Source organism: Peromyscus maniculatus, chromosome 16 (genome assembly GCF_049852395.1).
Source record: "Peromyscus maniculatus bairdii isolate BWxNUB_F1_BW_parent chromosome 16, HU_Pman_BW_mat_3.1, whole genome shotgun sequence".
Classification (NCBI taxonomy): Eukaryota; Metazoa; Chordata; class Mammalia; order Rodentia; family Cricetidae; genus Peromyscus; species Peromyscus maniculatus.
In genome coordinates, this window is record NC_134867.1 from 18437382 (window position 1) to 18462956 (window position 25575).

At 43.6% G+C, this 25575-nt stretch overlaps 1 protein-coding gene and 1 long non-coding RNA gene across 3 annotated transcripts in view; one reads left to right on the forward strand and one right to left on the reverse strand.

Moving 5' to 3' along the window:
* Positions 1–25575, reverse strand: part of Hs3st5 (heparan sulfate-glucosamine 3-sulfotransferase 5) — a 281180-nt gene that overhangs the window by 2678 nt on the left and 252927 nt on the right. For both annotated transcript variants that reach the window (XM_006984313.2, XM_016002798.3), the window contains exon 4: positions 2986–3124. In XM_006984313.2, the coding sequence (XP_006984375.1) occupies positions 2986–3092 (107 nt within the window). In that variant the 5' untranslated portion in view covers positions 3093–3124. The remainder of the gene's footprint in view (positions 1–2985; positions 3125–25575) is intronic.
* LOC143268855 (uncharacterized) overlaps positions 18878–25575 on the forward strand; it is a 56180-nt gene continuing 49482 nt past the window's right edge. The window contains exon 1 of the long non-coding RNA XR_013044990.1: positions 18878–18962. This is a non-coding gene — a long non-coding RNA (uncharacterized LOC143268855). The remainder of the gene's footprint in view (positions 18963–25575) is intronic.

Genomic DNA, 25575 nt, shown 5'->3' on the forward strand with positions numbered 1-25575 from the left:
AAGAATGGACAACTATTTATACTTTTCTGAGAGAGAAAGATGTGGTAATAGCCACAATGATATCAGAAAAAAGTGACTAATATATATATATATATATATATATATATATATATATATATATATGTATGTATATAGTTAGAAAATTGTGTTACTTTTGTACATAATCTGATGATAAACTGAAAATTCATTGTAATTAATGAGTCAACTAGGTTGACTTAGGAAGTCCCTTTTCAGGTTTCTTGGTCAAAGTGGATAATACTAATCAAAATGGCTATTAAATTATTCCTTCCAGATGAAATTTTCCTGTGACTCCAGCAACTTGCAGCCTCTCTCCTTCTCTGTGGCAATGAGACAGTCTCTTGCTTCTCCAAGAGGCCCATTGTATCTTCAAGCCATGCCCAACTGACTTTGTTGAACTTAGGGGGATGGTGTTGGATTTGCTCTGTTAATCTAGGTCTCTATTAATTTTAGAGTCTTTATTAATTTTTGTAACATTTATTCTGTGATTCTTGAAACAACTCACACTCATTTCAGAAAGTTGAAAACAATGGAAATCTATTGTAAAAACAGGGCTTACCACTGTTTTTGCTGTGATAAAACACCCATGGCCAAAGGCAAACTTGGGGAGGAAAGGATTTATTTCAGCTTACAGTCCCATATCACAGTCCTTTCCATCATGGAAGGAAATCAGGGTGGGAGCCCATGGCAGGACCTTGGAGGCAGGAACTAAAGCAGAAGCCTTGGAGGAAAGCAGCTCACTGGTTTGCACTCATGGCTTGCTCACTCTGCTTTCTTAGGACCAGCTACCGAGGGGTGGCGCTGTCCACAATGGGCTGGGTCCTCCTTATCAATCATCAATCCAGAAAACGAACTACAGGCTTGCCTACCGGCAAATCTGATGGATGCATTTTCTCAGTTGAGAGTCCCTCATCCCAACAGAGTTTAGCTTATGTCAAGTTGACAAAACAAAAGAAAGCAAATGAACCAGGACAACTACAGTTAATAATTTAGGAGAGTGTGAATTGATAAATTTATTGGGATTATTATGCTAGAGTTCTAATTGGATGTTACAAAGTTGTCAACAGATACCTAGTTAAAAGTGTTTTTGATTATGCCACCCATGAGGATATTATACATTATCCTTTTTGCCCTACTTGGGTTCTGTCTTTGGAGCTAGCCCTAATTCACTGAGGTATTCATTGACAGACTTATCTCCTAGGCATGTAGAATGGTGCTAGTACTGTTTCTGTGAGCACTGCAGCAATGTCTCTCAAGTGTTTTCCTGTAAGATTTCATCCTTTTGCCCGACCCTGGGTGAAAATGTCGACAAGGGCATCTCTAGATGTGACTGTGCCAGGATGGAATTCCCTCTGTCTGGAAAGGGCTGCCTTCCTTCTGAAATTCCTCCTTCTCTCTACTTCCTACCCTGGAAGATTAAACTCTATAGGACAATTGCTTTGTGGACTCCCCAAGTCAAGAGTACATGTAACACTAGGAGAAAATGTCCCACTGCCCTGCTTCCCAAAGAGCAGTTCTAAGACTGCTAGACCCAAAACAGAATTTTAGCATTGGAAGAGACAAGGGAAGTAACTTCAGGCTTCCACCCAGAAAGCAGTCTCTAGTTACTAAGGGTAAGCCTAAAGAAGCATGTGTCATCTTCAGACATAGTCTGTTCAAATCTTAAGCAAGGGATTGTGAGAAAGGCCACCAAATGATGGAATTTCTTATACAAGCCCTCCCACCAATGAACTGAGAACACTAAAGATGGGAACTGCTATCAACTGATTAATAAATATGTTCATAACTATAAGACCATTTGCTCAATAAAATGTCAATGATTGGCAACTGAAGGTGTTGGGAAGACTTCATATGAAAGTTCTGTTATTGACATAGGTCAAATGTTGTTACCTCAAGGCTTTTTACTACTAAATGGCATGTCAAGAGTAAGCATTGGAATGTCAGCACTGAGTCACAGTTACAAAGTGGGAGGAATTTTAAACTGAGAAACATCAAAGGGGGATTAATGTTTACCAGTTAAGATGGACACTGGCTGAAGCAAAGCAAAGGCCATTGCTGTCTTGTAAAACATCAGAACGATAGGATACTGAGAAGAAAATGCACGCTATTTTCACTTCAAAACATGGATGCATTTTCATCGACTTTGGGAACTGAATCCAGTCTGTCATCACAAGAATTAGTTTAAAAATAGCAGCTCCTTATTTCGGAAATTAAGTCCTCAGTATTTACCTGTCACCCCGACTATGGAACTATTAAGGTACATCTTAGGGACACTCAACTGTCATGACGGGGACTCTAGCAGCGCCCAGCACCTCTCAACAGTTTGTCTATTAAAAGCCAAACCCCAACTCTGTAATTTCCTCTTCATGGATTTTTCCAGTGCCTTCTGGGCAATCATTCTGTATGACAGCATCCTTGTCGGGTACCCGAAAGCCAGAGCTAATTAACAGAGTTAAAAATCCATGCCCGTAGCCATCTTTCCAGGGAAGGGGACTGTAAACTCAATGAGCTTCTTTACTGGTGCATACATAATTGTCCACGCATCAATTTCAAAACGAAGAAACATAGTCCTATCTCTACCGTGCCTTAATGGCTGAAGGTCAGCACCAGATACACACAGGCCACACTGGGTTCTAGTCAGTGACAGCATTATTTATTTATTTATTTATTTGTATATTTTATTCATTTATTTTTAAGTACTCAGCTTTATTTTATGCCTTCTCTGAGAACAAGTGTCAGCGCTCACAGAATACAGATGGATTTGGATGAAGCATCTTGATTTGAGCTGTGTGGAACTTGTACCTTTGAGGTCTTAATGAGTCAAAATCAACAGCACAGCCAAGTGTGTTTCTTGAGAGTCTTGAGGGACAAAATAACAAATGGATCAACTTAAAGTTATAGCCCAAGGAAGGTCACATCAGGGGATATGTAAGATTACATGAGTAGAGCGTAGATTTAACCACCTACCTATCCAAGCTCCCAACTCTGGCAACTAGATACAGCAGGCTCCCAACGGCAAGGCTTCCCAGCACCAGGAGCTTCTGTCTCAGCCACACCTGCTGTTTGAATAGCATGGCCCTCCATCAACCTTCAGGACTGCCACGGCCTGAGAGCAGAGAGAAGGCACCTGTCAGCAGTTGTCATAACACCAGCCAGAGGTGGAGACAGGGGATTAAGCAACAAAGAGATCAAACACCAACATTGGCAGGTTTCACAGTGTAATTGATTTTAGCCAAACTTACCTCTTTAAAAACAAACAAACAAACAAAAAAAAAACCTGGCCCATGCTATATGATCAACTATTAATTCTGTGGGAGAATTATGCAGATTTGGCCAGTCTTCAAGAATTTCTGAAGTGCATAAAAATTTACACACACACACACACACACACACACACACACACACACACACACACACACACACACAGGCAGATAGAGTGTAGGTCATCCAAAGAATATTGAAAAAATGAGCAGCCTGAGCTTTATCAGTAAAGCAACAAAGTGATAAGCTGCAGTTAGAATAACAGGATGAATGCTGAACTTCTGGCCTACTGGTCATTTTGGGCATAACAGTAGCATCCTTAGCTCATACCTTTTTGCTTGGCTTTGCCTGTGAACGGAGCAAAAGGGTGGGACTCAAAGAGACTGCTTCCTGCGTTCATCAGTGGTGAGTGTCCAGCCTGCCTGTGTTTGAAGACACTGGCTCCAAGGGGCTTTCTGATTGCCTTCCTGTCTCCTCCCAGTCCAGGATGCTGGAAACACACTTTGACTAAGTGGTCCTACTGTGTGGCCTCCCAAAGCTCCCAGGGGAACGGAATAGGCTGGGTTGCATCAGGTTTGCTTTTACCTCACCAAAGATGTTTACCTGGAAGATTTGTTCTCTCATACATGAGAAGTGTAGTGTAGTAAGGCTTTACTTCTGCCGTTATTACATTCTGGATATATATGTATATATATATATATATATATATATATATATATATATATATATATATATATATATATATATTCCCAATTCAGATTCCTTATTGAAAATAAATCTAATCCCCTTTCAAGATACGATTTTTTGCTTCTTATTGAAACTTAAAATAGTAACCTAAGAAAATGGAAGGAGAGCTCTGGCTGGAAAAGATCTCTCTGCAAAGGTATTTTCACCGTCTGTTATGTGAAGATTCCTGCCATACAGAAGGAGAAGGCTGGGGTTGTCAGGCTGACCTCTACTTTCATTTATCAAGAGACTGCTGAGTGCCAATAGCATTTTCTTCTATTAGAGTAGGTACACAGAGATTTCAAAAATGTTCCAAAAGACTTTCAGTCCTTCGGCAACTGATCATGTGATTAGAGAATCGGTGGAATGACCAGAGAACACCACCCATGTCTCAATAATGTGTTAATAAATGTTGGGGAAGGAAATTTAAGGAAAACACCAGAGAATGTAGGCTCCATAAACATTCAGTTTTTATTTACCAAGGAGACTGTAGGAAGTCATCCAAAGAAAGGCCATAAGAGCAGATAGAGGAGCATACCCATGTGCTTGGCTCTGTGCTGGGTGCTACAGAGAATCATGAGCAATTAAACAGGCACAGTCCTTGCTCTCTGGGGATCTATACTCTAGCGTAAAAGTCACATGGTAAGTCAACACACCGACACAGGATTAAAAGATACTTGCAAATTATATTAAATGTTACAAAAGAAAATTATAGGAGGAAGGAAGTAGCAGGGAGTTAATGTTCTCCCTGCAGGAGGGAGAGTTGAGTGACACTGAGGAGGAGAGCAAGGAGGCAGGAGGCAAGGTGGGTGAGAGGCGGAAGAACCATCAAAGCATGGGAGCTGGGGTCGGAAATGCTTGGCTCTCGTGAAAGGGGAGGTAGCTGAGGCCGGGCACAGGGGTTAAGGAGGGGAGGGGGAGGGGTGTATGGTGGGGAATGGACGGATGCACCTGTAGTTTTGACTTATCAGGCTTGCCCCGTAGGCAAGAGCATAGAGAAGAGAAAAGAGGATGAAAGGAGGTTTACTGAGGTGGTAAGCGCATTGTCAAGATGCTAGTTCAGGAAACCCCAAAGAAGGAAAAAACCTGTGAAGTAGATGGAGTTTCACAGACAGGTAAAGGGAAGCTCACAGTTTTGTCTCACTTCCTCTGGCTACAAAACTGCCAGCTATCAGGAAAGTAGAGGCATGTGATTCAGAACTTTCCTGAAAGAACTACCAGCCTCTCTCTGGGATGATTCCCAAGTGCCTCAGAGCCACAGCTTCAAGCACGGAACTTTGGCCCATGCTCAAATGTGAACACTGCTTGTTGCAAGATAGATGCACAGCCAGGTGAGAACCAGCAATGCAGTCCTGAGGTTAGAATCTCTGGTGCTATGGGATGTCTTTCTGTATGCTGTCAATATGTGTTACTCCAAATGGTTAATAAATAAAGCTGCATTGGTCTATGGCAGGGCAGGATGGAGCCGGGTAGGAAAATCCAAGAGAGAGAGAGAGAGAGAGAGAGAGAGAGAGAGAGAGAGAGAGAGAGAGAAGAACGAAGAGTGGGAGGAGACGCCAACCCACAATCCAAGGATCAACACATAATGGGACACAGGTAAAGCCATGGAACATGTGGCAATACATAGATTAATAATTATGGGTTGAATTAAGCTGTAAGAGCTGGCTAGCAAGAAGCCTGAGCCATAGGCCATACAGTTTGTACTTAATATTAAGCCTCTGAGTGATTATTTTGTAAATGGGACCATGGAGCCAGGTTGGACCTGAGAAACTTCCAGCTACACTCTGGACCTTCCTTTCCTTAGCCTACAAGATTGGATGGCACAATCATCTGGATACGTGGTCCTCAGCTGGTGGCAGTGTTTGGGACAGTTATGGAACATGTATGAGGTGGAGCCTTGCTGGAGGATATATGTCACTCTGGCTTTGGGTTTGTATGGCCTGGCTCCACTAAGTTGCCATGTTATCCCCACCTTGATGGTCTCTATCCCTCTGAAACAGTAAGCCAAAATAAATCCCCTTTTCTCCTAAGTTGCTTTTGGACAACTGACTTTTATCACAGCAACAGAAAAGAAGGAAAACATCATGCCGTAGTAAGAAGGAAGTAAGGGTTCTCTAAGTAGCAACACCCCTCCAAGGCTTATTGGCTTTCCTCACTAAAGGATTACACATCCTTTGTGCTTTAGTGTGAATGAATTATATGTGCATTCACTGAAAAACAGTGAGAGCTAAGGAGGGCAGCTGTAAATGGGACTGATGGGAAAAGTCTTATGGCCTCAGTGGAAGTCACCAGCCTTCTACAGAGGACCAAGAGAGCAGGCTGTGGAAGTAGTTTGGCTTTCTCAGGCATTTATACATGGTACCCACACCATCCTGCTCAAAAGTGTATGACACAATGCTTCATCTACTGTCACTGCTCCTCACTCCACCTGTCTGTCTTCAAGTCCACTCCTCCTAACCTTTAAAATTCAGGATACATCCTGGATCCTGCAGGAAGCATTCTCCAGTGGAGGCTCCTGCCCAGGTCCCTCCTTGAGTAACACTGCTCTCTCCTTCCTGCACTCAAACCACACAGACACCTCACTGTTCTTAAATACTTGACTGTTGTTAACCATCTCCTTCTCTGGGTTTTACCACCATGTCTCAGCAATGGGCTAAGCCAACTGGTAGAATTTATGATCATTGGAAAGCTAACTGAAAGGACTTGAGCCTGATTCAGTCTGTTTTGCTGTCTGGGCCTGATGGAGACACCTCAGAGACGCACCCATCCCCATCCTCAGAGGCACCAGGCCAATGGGTCTGCACTAGCTTGCATTTGTAATCCCAGGTGAGAAAACCACCTCATGTAATGTTGCTTTCTACTACCATGTCTGGCCACCCTTGCCAGTGAATTCCTTCTTGACTTGTTCTGTCCAGGCGCTCAGCCATCCTCACACACGTGCATTATTTTTTTTTAACCCACAGGTGTGTTCTCTGTATTCTTTTCCTATGGGATTACAGGGCCCAGTTAACCTTCCTAATTTAAGCTGTTTTGTCCCTGCCCTGTTTGAGGGTTGTTTATTGGACCAAGTCCAGTAGCCCAGGCCTTTCTTCCCAAGGGCTTAATGTGATGGCCAGCATCTTTCCCTTCTGTGAGTTGTCTACACTCACCTGTGTGCCCACTCAGTCACTTTCTTATTTCTCTCCATCCCTTTTAGCTCGATGCACCTGTTAGTGTCCTCACTGGCCTGGGGTATCTTCTCCATGTCTCTCCTTTCAGCATTCCCAAGTCTCATGGATTGTTTTTAGAAGGAGTGATCATGAGGGAAATATTTCAACACAGTTCCCACAAGTTGGTAGGAATGGATGTGGTCCACTATTTTGGCAATTAGAGGGCCAAAGGGGAATCTCTAGGCCTGGGGGTGGAGCTTGGAAAGTATTTGCTCATGTGGGTGAGTGAGGTACTGAAGTGACCTTGTGGTTGGACTCGGCTTAAGAATGGCAAGGAAGGAAAAGTGAGAGAGAATGTAAAGGCTGCTGAGGAGGTGGTCCAGGTCTTAGGGACTATAACATATTACATTTACTCCTTGCCTGTAGGAAGGCTTATGCAAGCCTGTATGCATTAGGCTGTTAAGCCTGACTGACCCCTGAGGTTATTTTTTCTATGACCCCTGAGGATCTCTCAATCTCACCCTGGTCCCAAGCACCTCAACTCTAGACTCTGATCTCTGGACAAGCCCAGATGTTATCATTTGGATTTTTCTCTGTGAGGTGTGCTGGTACTCCCAATCTACGTTCCAGTTCAGCTTCCCTGTGTGCAAGATGCCTTAAACATGTCTGCTAGGATTTTACTCTAGGCTTCTGTTTGACGAGAAGGTCTACTCCTCGTACTGATTCCTCTCATGCTATATCTGGCCCATCACACCATTCAAACACCTTCGTGTCTGCTGTGGCAGTGAGGGTGTCTGAATGTGACATCTCAGCTGCTGTGGGAGCTGCCAGTGACGCAGTGCAGACACCACAGTCAGGTGTCTGCCAGGAGCACTTGTGAACATCTTGGTTTAGTTTTGTCGTGGGAACCTTCTGAATTTCTTTTTCCTCACCTGTAGAGTGAAGATGATCATGTCTGTCTCACAGGGTTATCAGGACATGGACTCCAGGAGAGAACTTTGTAAGTGTCTTAGCACTTTACAAAAATGAATCTTAATTAATATCTTGAGGAGGCAAATCAATTAGTTCTTGCAATGCATTTTAAAAAGAAAAGGATAGAATAAGTGTAGTTCTCATGAATAGTATAATTGGATTGTGAAAAACATAGGCCTATTTTAAGCATAAATAATTCTTAATGGGATCTCCTATTAAATATTTAAATACTAATACTGGAGTTTCTATTCATGCAAGATGGTGGGCATGGACACATGTTCATGCACATATACCACACAGTCAATGCTCATCTTGGTGAGCTAAACCCTGTTTGAACTTTTGAGGGATGGGGAGGTCTCACCAACATGTCCCAATGAGGGTATTCAGGAGAAAGACAGTGACATCTTCTTCTACTTTATAGCCAGTAACAGGGATGATATGAGAGCAGTCCTAGAATAAATTTTCCTCAATTAAAAAGGTACTGGCTTATGAGTCAGGATGCCTTTATGTTTTTCTATACTAAGTTTTTCTATAGTATCATGAAGTGTTCAAGAGTCTATAAAAGTTGGGGTCTCGAAAACTAGGAGTTGTCCCTCTTAGTCTGGGAATATGACAAAGTGGTATAGATTCCATCTTTATGGGCAATGGTATTAAACTAGGCAGACAGTTAATGATATTTTAATAATAGTTTATCAGAGCAGTTGTGATGGCTAATTGTGATTGTCAGCTTGATTGGATCTGATTTTAACCGAGATGAGGTTCTAGGCAGATGTGGGAGGACATTTCTTGGAAGGATTGACAGACGGGGAGGGAAGATTCCCCCTTTAGAGAAGGCATCACCTTCTGGCAGCAGTCCAGATAGAAAGGGGTCTGAGGGAACTGCAGGGCTGTTTTTGCCTGCCTGTCTTCACTCCTGATGGCAAGTGCCTCTACTTCGTCACTGCTGTGGGCAACTTCACTAACATACAGCTTCTTCAGCCTTCTGGTTTTGACGGAAGGCAAGTGTCTCTCCAGGACTCCTTTAGACCATCAGCACCAAAGTGAGAATCTGAGGCATCCAGCCTCATGGTCAGAGCAGCTCCCAGGACCCTACTACAGATCTTCCTTGCCATAAGGGCTGAAGGTTCTCAGCCACTCTAGTGTGCAGACTGCTGTTGTTGTGATTCCCAAATTTGTATTGTGCAAGCCAGCCTAATATGCTCCTTTTATAATAATCTGCATTCATTCTAACAGTGACATTCCTCTAGAGAACTCTGGCTAACACCCTGTTACATTGGTAACAGGTCATTTATAAATATTTTTAAATGTTTGTAATGTATTTTTATGGGCCCACAGTGAAATTGAAGTCCTTACTTCTCTCTTGTTTTTAATCTCTCAGTATCTCATTTTGTGTGTCAAGAACAGCACAGTTACAGTTCCTCCCGATCCAGTAAAACTTCCACAGACATGGTGTATTAGTTGAACACCACTGAGTATCTGCCAGAGAGTACGTGGCCAGAAATGACAAGCTGCAGAGACATCTGGTTATTTCAGTAAAACAGCACTCAGCAAAGAAAGACAATTCCCAAGCTGCACCAAAGATATGAGGGGATTCAGAAATAATAATGATACAGATATGTTCAAGTATTGCTCAAAGGCTTGTAGACACGGGTCCCGTAAGCCCCTGGAAGCAGTAACAACAATAATGGGAATAATAGCAACAGAGTTCATTAAAACAGCTGAACTTCTACAGCAGAATTACTACTGGAAAATCATAGCCCTCTTTTGAGTACCAGCTCAGTCGTCCCAGGAAACAGCCTTCAGAGGCAGAAGAGACGTGTGTCTATGGGCACCAGGCTCTGTTCTGTTCACGTTTATTGTCTGTCGTAATGCAACAGACTTGTGAAGTACAAGCTGTTTTATTTTATTTTTTTGGTTGGATAATGAGGAACAGAGGGACGCGTAGATTACTTACCCAGGGGCATGTGCTAGCACATGCAGAGGGAGAATTTAAATTCTGAGTTCTGTGACCTCAAAGGACAGGGCTTCTTGACTATGGCACCACTTAACTCTCCAGATGTTCACCCGGGAGACTCTTGGAAAACACTTATTCACGGACGGACCAGTGCAGACAACAAAAGAATTCCCCCTAGTAATAATATAAGTTGTCCTTGAAACTTGAGGTAGAAGATGAAGAGGTGGAAAAAAACCAAGAAGAAAAAGTTTCTATGGAAAAGAGAATCAGAAAGGGAAACAGTTGTGTGGTTTCAACCCTATTAAAGAAGGAGGAACGTTGGTAAGCTATGGCAATCAGTTTAAAGGGGGAGGAATGTTGCTAAGCAAGAGCAGTCAAATCAGTGGAAGACAACACTTCACAGCTGTTAGGCACCCCCTCTTTCATCACACCGCTCAGAATGCAGACTCCCCAGAACCGCGAGACACATGTGCTCCAGCTTGTCCCTATGTAAGATTTTATAGTTGATGATGAAAATGCTGTTTTTGACTGCCATCTGTCACTGACTCGGGTTATCACATGCTGGTCTCCAGAAGACCCTAGTGAAATCTGCTGAGTACCTTATATCATCACCGTGTCCCATTGTGCCCTGCCTCCAGCCCTTCCCCTGAGTACTGTAGTCCATGGCTCCCCATCTGCCCACCAGCTTGTCCTAGAGGAAGCTTTGGAGTGCACCAGCCTTGGTCTTTAGCTCAGCACACTTGGTCCCATCTTTAGTGCACTGTTATTTTTCAGGGCTGTGGCTCAGGTCACTGTCTCTCTTAAACTAACCATTACGGGCTTCTAAGTGGCCGCCTCCTATTAGTTTTGCTTCTGCCTCAATTTATTCTCCACTTTGATGCCAGATGGACCTTTGGAAATGGAAACCTGATCTCGTTGCCTCCAGGCTTAATTCTCTTTAATGGGTCCCCCTCAGTGAGGAGGTTTGAAAGGGTCCTTTTCCCCTTTCCACCTCACCCCATCCCGCAAATCTACGCTTCAGCACAAAGGACAGCGTGCCATTCTTCTCAATTGGGCGTGGTTCATGTGGTTTCAACACCTTTCTTTTGAGGTTCTTACAGCCCCTAAACTGTAACTCAGAGCTCTGTGAGGAGAGCACGAGCCTTCACTGCCCGGCTAATGCTCCCTCTGTCTCTGTCTCCCCTAGGAGTCTTTCTGGTAACCTAGGCATGGCTGAGATGGTCTTTCCATGGGCCACCACAGCATCCGCCACAGGATTCTACTTAACCCCCAACGGCTGACCTGTGTGTCCTTCCGTAACATCAGTGTTGTCAGATTAAGAGTGTGTCTTTCCATTATTGAATTATCACCAGCACTTAGGCTCGCAGATGCTCAGCAAACAATCGCTGAATAATCAAATCAGTCAGATGGGATGGACTTTAATATCCTGAAAGCTGTGACACCTGGACGCCACCTGTCTTTAACTGAATTGAAACACTTTATCTTTGCACGGTCCTTGCAGGCTCATCAAGTGCTGTGTGTCTGAAAGTGACCTCATGTTCCTGCCATTTGGAGAAAACCTGGGTACTTATACATCCTTTGTCCGGATTGTTGTTAACATTTGGGTATGTATTTGCTTTATGGCCCTCTTCTGGCTATACGACCACATAGTAATTTTACTGAGCCATTTGAAAGTAAGTGGCAGATGCCAGCCTTGCAGCATCAGAAGGCCCCATACGAAGGTCCCCAGACATGGGATAGAGGGAGGGCAGTGGCATTTGTGTCTCAGAGGCTTGGGAAGTGACGTGGTCCTGTCAGAGTCTCGAACTACCTCATCTGATTTTAAGCTGCCAGCCGTAGGCTTCCCACAGCACCGCTCTGCCTTTCAGGGAAAGTTGCGAGCTTTGTAGATCCCACCAGTGGAAACTGATGTAGCCCCACCTTTCCCTAAATTCAGGATGTGAAGTTTGAGGAGCCGTGTAACAAAAACAAATCAAACAAATAGACAAACAAACAAAAATGGAAGAAAGAAGCCAGACTGACAGAAGGAGGCAGAGAAAGTATTCCCACAGGAGTTCATGTCACATGTACTTTACCCCCACTCTAAATTTATTTAAAGAAAGAAAGCTGAGAAAGCAACTCGTTATTCTAACATAAGTGGTGGAGGCTGGGTAATCCCATCGACTGGCATGCTACAATTGCTCTTATTGCAAGCCAGTTGCTGTGTGTGTGTGTGTGTGTGTGTGTGTGTGTGTGTGTGTGTGTGTGTGTTCATGTGTACTCATGTCTCTGTGTGTGTGTGTATTCGTCTCTGTCTGTATGTCTGTCTCTGTCTGTGTGTGTCTATGTTTGTCTTTGTCTCTCTGTGTGTGCGTGTGTGCATGTCTGTGCAGATGCAGGTCAGATACAGATGTTAGGTGTCTCAGCTATTCTACATGCTATTTTTCTTGGACAAGGTCTCTCACTAAACCCAGAACTCACTGATTCAGCTAGACTAGCAGGCCAGAAAGCACTGGGCATCCTCCTGTCTCTGCCTCCCCAGCGCTGCTGAGATTATAGGTGTGTTTTGCTCCACTTGGCTGTTTGACTTGGTGCCCAAGACCAAACTCGGGTCCTCATCCTTGAGCACTTTGCTGACATAGCCCCATTTCCTGCCCCTTTCAGCCACTCTTAAAAATTAGGTGATAGCTTGGTGGGATGGCATACAGCTGTGACCTTAGCTCTCACGAGGCAGAGGCGGGAGGACTGGCAATTAAAGTCCAGCCGAGGCTACATGTATTTGAAATTAAATAAATTGTAGACGGCAATACGCACTAAAATCTCACCGTTCCCTGATTATCTTGGTGCATCTCACAACTATGTGTGCTTTGGAGGTTAAGCCAATTGTTTTGTATGGTGGGAATGCTGCACATCTCTTCCCAGTCCCTCATCCAGTAAATTCATCTTCACAGCTTAAAATTCCATATTAGTCCATTAATGTTTGTAGCTTAAAAAGAGCAGCAATAGGGTGGTTCCTGTAGCAGAGACTCGTAGACACTCAAGCTCTCCACCCTCACTGAGGTCAGCTTGAGTGTTTCCCAGTGAACACTACTTCTGTCTTTCGTTACTTAGGCCTTTTTGAAGACCTGATTTCCAAACATGTACAGTGATATGATCCTGTTCGTGTGAAAATCAGGCTGGGTTGTCATCTCTTCCCTCCCCTCTTACCCATGTCCCCATTCTCCTGACTTTCTCACAGACCCACTTTCATTTCTAAGTCTCTGTGACCCTTTCCTTCCGTCCCTGTGGTCCTTCGTCCCTGTCTTTCTCTGCCTCCTTCTATTTCCCCATACACTGCCACTAAGTGTGTTTTCTAAATAAAGAGTTCAAAGAGCAGACGATGAAGAAAGATGGTTTTTAAATAACATTTACAGCAAAATATAGATAAATTCATTATAAAACCTGTAATTATTAAAACACTATAATATAATCTACACTTAGTTTGCATGCAAAATGATACTAAATCTATTTATAATATAGCAGGCTAATATTTCTTAAGTTGAAATATTCAATTTAGTATTGTTAATATGCTTCAAACCTGAGGAGATAACTCATTGGATAAGAGTGCTTACTGAGAGTTTAGAGGACCTAGCACGTGGTGGCTCATTTCCACCTCTATCTCTAGCTCCAGGGTGTCTGCTGCCCTCTTCTGGCCTCCACAGGCACCAGGTATGCATACGATGCACATACATACATGAAAGGGAATATCCACACACCCATAAAAATACAAAATAACAACAAAAAACCAAAACCCACAAAGAAATCCTTCCCCAAACCTTTTCTTTCTTTCTTTCTTTCTTTCTTTCTTTCTTTCTTTCTTTCTTTCTTTCTTTCTTTCTTTCTTTCTTTCTTTCTTTCTTTCTTTCTTTCTTTCTTTCTTTCTTTCCTTCCTTCCTTCTCTCTCTCTCTCTCTCTCTCTCTCTCTCTCTCTCTCTCTCTCTCTCTCTCTCTCTCTCTCTCTCTCTTTCTTTTTATTACCAGGAACACCTTTCACTGAATACCAGATCTCCCCTGAGAACTGGGAGAACTCCATCAAATACTGATCTAGGATAACCTCTTATGTTTGCAGTCACCAGGAAGCATCTACTGAGTACCTACTATGTGTCAGGCACTGCAGCTGATCAATGGGTAAAGTGCTTGCTGCATAAGCATGAGGGAGTCCGGCTCCCCAGCATCCACGCATGTGCTATCTGTCTGTAATACCACTCTGCAAAATCACTCCAGTGCTGGGGAGGCAAAGCTAGGCAGATTCCAGGGCCTTGATGGCCACCAGCAAGTTTGTCTTAAACAGTGAGCTGTGGGTTAAGTGAGAAAACTGTGCTTCAAACCATAAGGTCGACAGTGACAGGGGAAGCCCCAGAAGGCAATCTCTGTCCTCTTTGTGTGTGCCTACACATACAAGTGCACTCGTGTGTGGACCCACGCTTTCCCCCGAGAAATGGAGAATAAGAGAATGCTGTATTCTTCCTCTCCAAGGTCAACTCTTGATGGAAGTGTGAGGAAGCAGCATCTTTGGCTGCATGCAGACCCAGACCCTTTTAGGCTGGCAATGAAGGAAGCTCACTGGTCAGGGACTGCTGGATCTGCACCTTACCTCCTCTTCGGAGAGGCATCGCCTCTTCCCCAAGCAGCTACGATCACACCACTGTCCACAACTACTGCTCTTCCCTCAGCTAGACTCTTGAAAGCTTCTTGTGAAGAGCAGGCTGGGCGCCATTAGACAAGGTTGTGACAATTGGCAGACACGGGCTGTGATCTGGCCATGCACAGGGGATTCTCAGCTGTGTGAAGGGTGGCATGCTTGGTGCCATGCCTTGTGGGCACTGTCTCCCACTAATCTTTCTGGAACAAGGATGTCAGTGTTTTTAATTTGCCCCAAGTCCTCCAATTAGTCATGTCCATCCTGCTGCAGGCCCCAGCGTGTGGGGTTCAGCTTTTTCAAAGTGATGCTTCCTTCTTTTTCTCCCATGTGACTTTAAAAGGCACACACTGTCGTAACTCAAGCACACAGGTACACAACTGCCTACTTCCTCTTACAGAACTGGAATCCCCTCCCCCAGTGTTTCTCCATCTGAGTTCTGTGATCTCCCCTGGGGCTCACTGCTTCTTTGGGTAACTAACAGTGGCAGTGGTGTTGGAATCTGCCCATAGGAACAGAAGTAGTTAAGTTTCCCGTGTGCACTCTTTATGGTAGACTCTGTGCCCATGAGGTTAGTGTACACACACACACACACACACACACACACACACACACACACACACACACACACCTTCAGAGCTTCATTGCCACAAATTACTGTGAGAGACCAGGGACATATCTATTAGATAAATAAGAAACAAGAGGAAGCTATCTCTGGAATTGCTGTTTTCTTAAAAAAATAAAAAAATAAACCACCCAGAAAGCTGGAGCTGTACCATCCACCTCCTGTGTGATTTTGAATAAGTCACTTCTTTCTCCCTTACCCTTTCTGATTTTTCACTTAAGAAACACAGGACTTGGAAAAGAGGGTCACATTCAGCAATTTCTTCTTGGCCGAAAATTCTTTGATTTCAAGAGATTTTATCTGCTTCGTTTGCACCGCCTGTTCCCATAATGAGACTGGGATCCACTAGAATGTTAACAACTGCAAAGCGAGGGGTGGAATTCATGCCTGAGGTCATTTTCAATTTTTAATATCTTATTACCCCTCAGTTTTAAACAGAAGTAGCCTCGTTAGAGATGGCTCCACCACATCACACTGCCTATTACTGTGGGAAGTAATTGTCTGCTGCTAAGACGGGGACTCTCTTTGAAAAGATACCGACACTTGAGAAAGATCGCTGATTAGCTTTCAATTTGTCCTGCTGTCAGGAGCCCACTGGAAGCACATTCTGGGGAAATTAACTGAGGGCAGTTAGGAAAGGCTGTCATAAAGAATTTGCTTTTATTCTATTGTGAAAATCAAATAAGGGCGCAGTGATGAGAAGAAATGTGTGCTCCAGAGCATCAGAGCAGCCCTGGGGGGCTGTGTTTGGTTTCAAGGCCATGTACAGGTCCCTGTGGGTATCCATGGGTAATAGCTGAAGCAGAAAATGTCTCAGTGAGGATGTTCATAGTTGCTCTATCAAATGGCCAAGGAGACTTTCAGCTCTTTCTTCAGTTAACCATGGAGGGGTCAAAGTTAGAAATGGAAAAAAAAAAGATTTCCACCATAACACAGACTGCAAGTTAGTGCTGTACTGTGTGGAATAGCTCTGAGCCTCTTTCCGACTTTTCAAAAGGTTCTCAATTCCATTCACTGTCTGATATGGCACATCCATTATTTATCTCTTTTCCCATCATGGTGTTAGCGTGTGTTGTCTGCGGGCTCTGTCTGCAGCAGGATCCTCAGGTTGTATCTGTCATGACCAAGCTGAAAGGGGGCCAGTTACTTGTGCAGGAATCTCATTTAGTAGAAAGGCAGGGAAACTGAACTCCATCTTGGCCTGGAATCCCCATCGTTCTCAAATCAGGGGTTCACTGGCATATGCAACGGATGTCTGGGTCACCTTTAAAGCTGCATTTTACTGGACTTTCACAACAAAGAAATGATGGGCATAAGACCTTGTATTCTTCATCCTGTAAATGAAGCAGCGCGGGCTGGCTTGAGTGTAGCACTTATGTCCACACAGCTAATACCTGGCAGAGCTCATGCGACAATATGGCTATTTTTACTATTAGTTTCTGAGCTGGAAAAACAAATCGTTTTTCTATGAAGATTTGGCCTTAATTTTTAATTCTGGGACTCAGACACCTATTAGTGCAAATTTAATCCTGGGATAATGTAAGTTTTGAGAGAGCACTAAAATAAGTTTTATTAATATATAGAGCTTAGAAAAGATGAAAGATGTGTAAACTAATTTTGAATTATCAAGTGTTGTGTGTGTTTCTTCTTCTTCTCTCTCTCTCTCTGGCTGGATTAGCAGTTTCTTTCAGAGAGATATCCTCATAGAATGAGAAGGATTATAATACACTACTGAGTACAGCAAGAGAAATAAACCAGTTAACTGAACAGTTTCCTAGAATGAGAGTATGAGGTCAGAGTACTAATTTCCCCTCCCACCTCATACAGTTTTGTCTGGTTTTTATTTTGGACTGACTTTGTAAGTTTTCCTAAGTTAGATATTATTATTTTAGCTAATAATCATTCAGATTTTTCACATTTACTGATATTGCCTCTCACTATGATGCTTTCCATTCTACTGTTATCCGGTTCATCGGGATATGGTCCACAGGGAGTACACCCTTCCAAAGGTGCGGTTGGATAGGTTTTAATTTATTCACAGAAATGGAGCTGTGTGGTCCTCAAAACACTAAGTTTAGATACTTCCATCTCTCCAGGAGAGACCCTGTACCTCTTGGCTGTCCAGCCATCCCTGTCTCCTGCTCCCCGGCCCAGGCAACAGTGGCCTGCTCTTGCTTTCACTATTCTGTCTCGTACTGAGACCCTTCCATTTTCCTTCTGCCAGAAGTTTCCACCTGAGCTCTTCTATTTCTCGTCCAACAAACAAAGGCTTTGCCATTTGAAATCAAATGCAGAACCATTTCCCTAAATTTCATTCCCCTCCCTCTAAATCCAAAGGACTTTGGATAGTCTTTAGCAGATGATCTAATTCCTGAAGGGTTTGTTAGCTGTTGAGAATAACAGGGAGATGAAAAGAGTAGTTTAAAAGAAGAAAGACCTGACGAAGTTTTTCTCCTTAGGAAATTAGTCTTGCTGTGTTACTTCAGCACAGATTGGCTGTTAAGATGGTTCATATTCAGTGAAAATGTGTTAAACTGGTAAGGAACCTGGAATGCGAGGAGGAGTTCATGGAGACAGTGCCCAGGAGGCAAGCTCTCACTCACTGAGTGTCAAGCACAAAGCTGGATTACTGCCAAAGGCGGTGAAGATTTTTTTTTTTTAACTATAACACAGGCCAGAGGGATTGCAGTACTCCAATTGTGTAGAGGCGACTGGGTGTTTCAGGGAGAAAACTAGGGATGTGTGATGTCAAGCAGGCTGGTATTCCAGCAGTCAGGGAATGGAGAACGACAGAGAGCGAGAAGGGGGTGTTAAGAGTGATGTGTCTGTCTGGCTTTATTAATATCATCTATCCTAAGGATAAACACACTTCTCATATATTCAAGACGGAAAGTAGATTTGCAAATTGGAGAAGAAATCCATAGAAATTAGGCCCTTGCCTTGCCTCTCAAGTAAGGAGAGAGAGAGAGGGAGGGAGGAAGGGAAAGAAAAACTTGCTACAGATCCCTCCCCGAGGTTCACATTTGAGACAGCTCCAGGTACTTGAGGAGACACTTGTGAGTGGTAGAAGATTTGTGTCTTGAGAGGATCTCGCATTGCAAATTTCCCGAAATAACCACTCAAAGTTGGGGCTCAGGGGCCTATTGTCAGTCAGAAACTCCTTTGGAGGCATCCAGCTGTCTCAGGCAGGCATTTTAAACAAGGCTTATGTCATCCCGAGACAAGGGCTTCAGCTAGTAGAAGCACGCCAGACTGAAGTAATAGCTGTTCAATGTCCTGTGCCCCAGTCCTCTATTTGAAAACTCAGGGCTCTGGGCTTTCGTTTGCTTGTTTTGTGGTCTGTGACTTCACACACAGTGACCTTCTTGTTTGTGATCTATCTAGATTCTTATTTTTATCAAGAACTGCATTGTTTGCATTCTTTGAACCCAGGGTTCAACTTTAGTCCTCAATGCTGATACCACTTGTTAGGTCACAAAATGCCACTCCCCTACCCACCCTGCACCCCCTTTGCCACGCCCCCCTACACCCCACCAATGGTAATGCTGTGGACTGCATTCTAAGGGGAAGCAGGCCCAAACCAGGCCGGATTCTTCTCAAGTGAATAACAGAAGGACTGTTTTCTGGTAAACAGAATCCCAAACTCAGCTTTCCTCAGGAATCTCCTGAGGCAGGTTTTTGTTTGTGGGAAAAGCCACTGCTTCCCTTATCTGCCTCCAACAGCTAATATCTCTGGCAAAGGGCATTTAGTTCCCTATTAACCAGAGCAGCCTACAGCAGTTCCAAGTTCCCATACCACTTCCGGCCCCTACCTTCCTTCCTACAAAGCTGACAAGGCTTCTTCTGTCCGGTGCTGTTTTCTTTAAAACCATCCCCCAGTCAACTCTTTCTGCTCACGGAAGTGGTCTGGTTTGGTGGTTTCGGTGTGCCTCACTTAGATGAATTTTTTTTTCTGTCAGTTGATATAGACCGTGATCATCTGGGGTCACGTGGGAGGCACGGAGAGGGCACTTAAGGCCCAGGAGCTGGAGTCACAGGCAGTTGTAAACTGACTGAAGAAGGTGCTGGGAACCGAACTTGGGTCATTTGCGAGAGTAGTACTCACTCTTAGCTGCTGAGCCATCTCTGCAGACTCCGCCCCCTTTTAAAAGATCTACTTTTATTATTTTTGATGATATGTAAGTGTCTCCGGGTGGGTATGTGCATGAGGGCCCGGTTTCCATGGAGGCCAGAGGCTTTGAACCCCCTGAAGTTTAGTTACTGGCAGTTGTGATCCACGCATGTGGATGTGAGGAACTGAATTTAGGTCCTCTGCAAGAACAATCTCAAATGCGAGTCATCTCTCCAGGCATCTTTGTATCATTTTAATCTTTTTATTGCATTTAGTTATTTATGTGTGTTGGGGGGTTGTTGATACAGATGTCAGATGTGTTGGGGGGTTGTTGATACAGATGTCAGATGTGTTGGGGTGGTTGATACAGATGTCAAATGTGTTGTTATTGATACAGATGTCAGATGTGTTGGGGGGGTTGTTGATACAGATGTCAGATGTGTTGGGGTGGTTGATACAGATGTCAAATGTGTTGTTGTTGATACAGATGTCAGATGTGTTGGGGGGGTTGATACAGATGTCAAATGTGTTGGGGGAGTTGTTGATACAGATGTCAAATGTGTTAGGGATTATTGATACAGATGTCAAATGTGTTGGGAGTTGTTGATACAGATGTCAAATGTGTTGGGGGGGTTGATACAGATGTCAAATATGTTAGGGACTATTGATACAGATGTCAAATGTGTTGGGAGTTGTTGATACAGATGTCAAATGTGGTGGTGGGGTTGTTGGTATAGATGTCAGATGTGTTGGGGATGGTTGATACAGTTGTCAAATGTGTTGGGGGTGGTTGATACAGATGTCAAATGTGTTGGGGGGTTGATACAGATGTCAAATATGTTGGGGGGGTTGATACAGATGTCAAATGTGTTGGGGGAGTTGTTGATACAGATGTCAAATGTGTTGGGAGTTGTTGATACATATGTCAAATGTGGTGGGGGGGTTGTTGGTATAGATGTCAGATGTGTTGGGGGTGGTTGATACAGATGTCAAATGTGTTGGGGTTGTTGGTACAGATGTCAAATGTGTTGGGGTTGTTGATACAGATGTCAGATGTGTTGGGGGGTTGATACAGATGTCAAATGTGTTGGGGGAGTTGTTGCTACAGATGTCAAATGTGTTGGGATTGATACAGATTTCAGATGTGTTGGGGTTGTTGATACAGATGTCAAATGTGTTAGGGATTATTGATACAGATGTCAGATGTGTTGGGGGTTGTTGATACAGATGTCAGATGTGTTGGGGGTTATTGATACAGATGTCAGATGTGTTGGGGTGGTTGATACAGATGTCAAATGTGTTGGGTGTTGTTGATACAGATGTCAGATGTGTTGGGGGTGATTGATACAGATGTCAAATGTGTTGGGGTTGTTGGTACAGATGTCAGATGTGTTGGGGGTTGTTGATACAGATGTCAAATGTGTTGGGGGGGTTGTTGGTACAGATGTCAAATGACAACTGTCAGGTGTCTTTCCTTTCCCTCCACCTTGTGGTTACAGGTGGTCAGGCTTCCTGCCAAGGACCTTTAACTTGAGGTCTCTCATTGGTCCCTTTGTTTCATTTTTATAGAGTGGCAACTGCTTCTTTTAATTTACAAGGAAGAATGAAATGGCTCTGGCCATTTGAAACCTATGCTGCTGTGATAGTGAAGGGCTCCACAGGGAAGGCACAATTCCGTGTGTCCCTTGCAAACATTGCCCTTGGTGTTATTATGTCAACATGATACATTATAAAGCAAAGGAGTGTGTGTGTGTGTGTCTGTTATTTGAGATAGGTTCTCAGTATGTAGCCCTGGGCTAGCCTGGAACCTCCCGAGATTTGCCTACCTCTGTCCCCTGAGTGCTGAGATTGAAGTTGTTTGCCGCCACACTGGGCAAGGCAAAAGGATTTTGAAGACTGCAACTGAGGTTACTGATGAGTTGACTTTAAGACAGAGAGATCATCCAGGTGGAACTAGAGTAATCAGAGGAGCCCTTTAAGAGCAGGGTACTTTCTCTAGCTTGTAGCAGACATGGTTAGATGTAAATAAGCTAAGGCTAGACATGCCCTGCCAGCGCAGTGAGGCAAAGATGTGGAGAGCTGCTTCAAGGGGCCGAGAGTAACCTCTGCCTGGCTAACTGCCTGCAAGAGAACCAGGATCTCAATCTTTAGCCACAAGGAACTGGATTGCATTCATTACGACAAGAGCCTGAAAGCATATTCTACCCTGGTGTCTCCAGTGAACCTAAAACTGGACTCCAGCCTTGGGAGGCTCCCAGCCCAGCATCCACCTGCTGCTGGACCTCCCCACCCACAGAATAATGATAAGCTCTTGGATGACGGTTATATTAAACTGATATGGTTGTGGGCATTTTTTTTCTCCAGCAATAGATAATGAACACAGACCTATTCGTTAGTCATCTGAAGCTTTAAAGAGAAAATAAAAGTGCCTTTTTTCCCCTTGAATCTTTTCCATAGAATACTAAGTGTGGAAAATAAAGCAAAAGCTCACCTTCAAGAGATAAATTGTACCCACAACAACACCAGCTCTTATGCTTAAACTTCGAACAGAGAAGATAATGCAATTGAGCGAGTTATTGGCAGGCAAAGGTCAATTCACTGAAATGTCAAATACTTTTCAGTGAACAGGCAGATCATTATATCTGACAAGTCAGTCCTCGCAGTTATAATTTGCAAGTCACTGTCTTCTCTGTTCCTCTCTCAACAATTGACCCCTCCACATCTCTTCTCTAGCCGGACCCACATTCCTCAGTGCCGACCTGTGGGCTCAGAAAGGGCTACCCTGCCACATGATGCTCCAGGTCTCTGTCCCAAAGTGGAGACCCTGTGCATGTAGCTAACTGTTGACATCCCCACACCTTTAGTTTCTTCATAATTTCCTATCCAGCTTCATATTTGTTTTCATTTTCATAATCTTGAACATTTTTACTTTGAGACAGGGTCTCTAGTAGTCCAGGCTGGCCTTAAATCCACTATGTAGCTGAGGATGGCCTTGAACTTCTGACGCTCTGGCCTCTATCTCTTGACCCCAGGCTGTAGATGTTCCCATGCTTGAGAGGTGTACATCTTCACTCTGCATTCTATGCTCAGTGAGAACTGGTGCATAGAGACCAATGATCATTGGCTGAATGAGTGAGTGAGGGAGTGAACAGTGAACTCAAACCAGGTTACATTTTGCTTCATCAAGTAGCAACATTTTCATTTGAGTGTACTTAGCGGGAAGGGAGATTGGGGAGCAACTGGTAATACTATTCAGAATAGTATTGCAATCACTTATTAAAATCGCCTTTAACAGAACTCTTAGCATTGGTATCGAGGCACACGTGGGTTTCGAGATAACACTTGCCCTTCCTGCCCAGTCTCTCCACTTCCCTCACTGCCCTTCTCTGTGCAGAACAAAGCACAGCATGCATCCAGTAATCTTCCTAATAGCAGTGACGGGTTTTTATTGATTTCCCCTTTCTCTCATGGCCTGGCCCCCTTCATGAGTTTATTTATTGCTTGGTATTTTATGGAGCACTCTGCACACAGATATATCATTGGATTCTCAGAGTAAACTGAGTTTTAATTGGCACCCCTACTTTGAAACATGGAAACACTCAGAGGAGTTAACATGCACTGCTCTAACATCTTGAAATGAGGAAAAAACAAACAAACAAACAAAAAACGCCAAGAAGTGTGGAAGTTGTAGTTTCTTCTGTATTATTTCCAAGTGTTAGGACAGCTAAAAGCAATCCTAGTTAGGGGTTTCTATTGCTATGGTAAAACACCACAACCAAAACCAAGTTGGGAGGAGATGGTTTTCTTCACCTTGCAGTTCCATGTCAGAGTTCATTCCTGAGGGAAGTCAGAGTGGAGAACTCAAACAGAACAGGAACTGGGAGGCGGGAACCTGGAGGCCAGAACTGATGCACAGAGGAGTGCTGCTTACTGGCTTGCTCCTCTTGGCTCAATGGACTTGTTTATTTATATACAACAGGTCCACCACTGAGGGCTAGTACCCACCACAGTAGAGCAGTCCCCACACATCAATCCATCAAGAAAAAGCCCCTCAGGCAGATCTTACAAAGGCAGTTTCTCAACTGAAGTCCCCTCCCCTCCCCTAGCTTCTGTCCAGTTGATAAAAAACTAGCGAGCACAAGTCATTGCCCCCCGTTTTATTATTGAGTAAGAACACGCATTCATCATAGTCGAGCGAGTGGGAATGACATCTGGCCCTTGCACAGAGGGAAGTCATGGGTTAATGGCATGATCTTAGTCCTCAGCTAATTCCTTATCCTCCTGGCTGTTTTCTTAAAACACCACTCTTGAGGTTTAGTATCTATGGAAAGAAAATACCTCTTAGTGATTTCATTAGAAATAATACTAACCAGAATAATTGCTAAATTGCTATGTTTGCTGGATAACTCTCGATGAATTTATAGGATTCCAGTGGTAGAAATGTTGTTCACACACACCCACACATGCATGTGCATACTGCTGAGGTACTTTGTGTCACTCCTAACATGCGCAGTTGATTCCATTTCTCCGGTAACATATGGTCTTTGCCTTAATGACCTTCAGCAGTACTTTGAAAATAAGAAATGAGAGAGAGAGAGAGAGAGAGAGAGAGAGAGAGAGAGAGAGAGAGAGAGAGAGAGAGAGAGAGAGAGAAGAAACTCCAATGCTGGTTAGATGGACACTGTTATTTGTTTGAAAACCCAGTACATGTAGAATCCATCCTCTGCCAAAGATCAGGAGACTTGATGATTTTGAAATGGGAGTCATACTTGGGTTTCAAAGATTTTTCTCTTCTAAATAAAAGGTGAAAAGAATGCCATCTGCGATTTTTAACAGAACAAATAAATAGGGCAAAATTAATCAATAGTTTTAGTGGAGGTTGCTTACAGAGATGTGAGCATCTCCCACACTTTCCATCTGGATGAGGACATTGGCTTGTTGTTATTTAGATGTGATTGACATTATAATCTGACAGTCTGGGCTATTAGTAGATCTGGTAACTAGTTGTATGCAAAGTCACAGCAGTATTTCCCCAGCTGAAACTTAACAGAGGGACTTAACTATGAAGTCAGAAACTAATGGTGTAAGGTTGACTCCTAATGTGGGAGAGTATTCTTGGGTAAAGTCAGGTTTATTAACAGTGAGAATAATAAAGTACACTCATGACAGGACAGAGCTGAGACACTGCCCCTGATTCCGTTGTCAAGTCCTGCCAGATGGGGACCAACTGCAAGCTGCTTCATGTTGCCTGATCTGGTCCTCACTCGCCTCCCAAGAGAGCGCATGACGACTCTCCCTCAGCTCTTAAGGGGTCATATGTGCAGACAAAGCCACATCCTAGGGCTTGTACCCCAAAGTCATTGACTGAACGGAACAAATTCCCACAACAATCTCCTTTTCTCTCTACATTTGCCCTTAATTCACTGATGAACGTGAAACATTGAGAGAACTTACATTGATGGGCATGTTAACTGTGGAAATGCTGAATTCTATTTTCCAGTTTTAGGAAGCTTAGTACCTGTCCCCAGTTCCCTGTTGAGTTGCCCTGCTCCTCCCTTTCCTGTTTCCTCTTGTATGCGATGAGCAGATTAAAAATAAGAACAAATGAAATAAAATGAGGAAGTTCCAAGATAACCAGACACTGACCAGGAAATCCCTGTTGTCAAAAGCAAATCCATGTTCATAAAGAATTATTAAATGAGTAACAAGTAAATAATGATAAAGTCACCTTGCTAATTAACTTCAGGAATACAGTTGTGGCTTCAGCCGTGCCCTGCTGAATCAGTCTCCTGCTTCTCCACCAGCCACGTAACTATTTCAAGAATGTTTATGCAAACTTATATTACTAATACTTCGTTACTTAGGAAAAATAAAGTGGTGAATACTTCCCTTGTAGAGTGAGAATAATGCTTTCGCTTCAGGGGGGCCTAATGAGAACATCACTTTCTCTTTTAGTCCCTATTTATTTTCCAATTCTTTGGGGACTGGGTGGTATTTAACAATGAAACAAGCAGTGTTCCCATGTCTAATTAAGATTTTCTTGTAGGATTAATAAGTCATGTCTCATTAGCCCACTGAACTGGCGGTGTTAATCTTCACCTT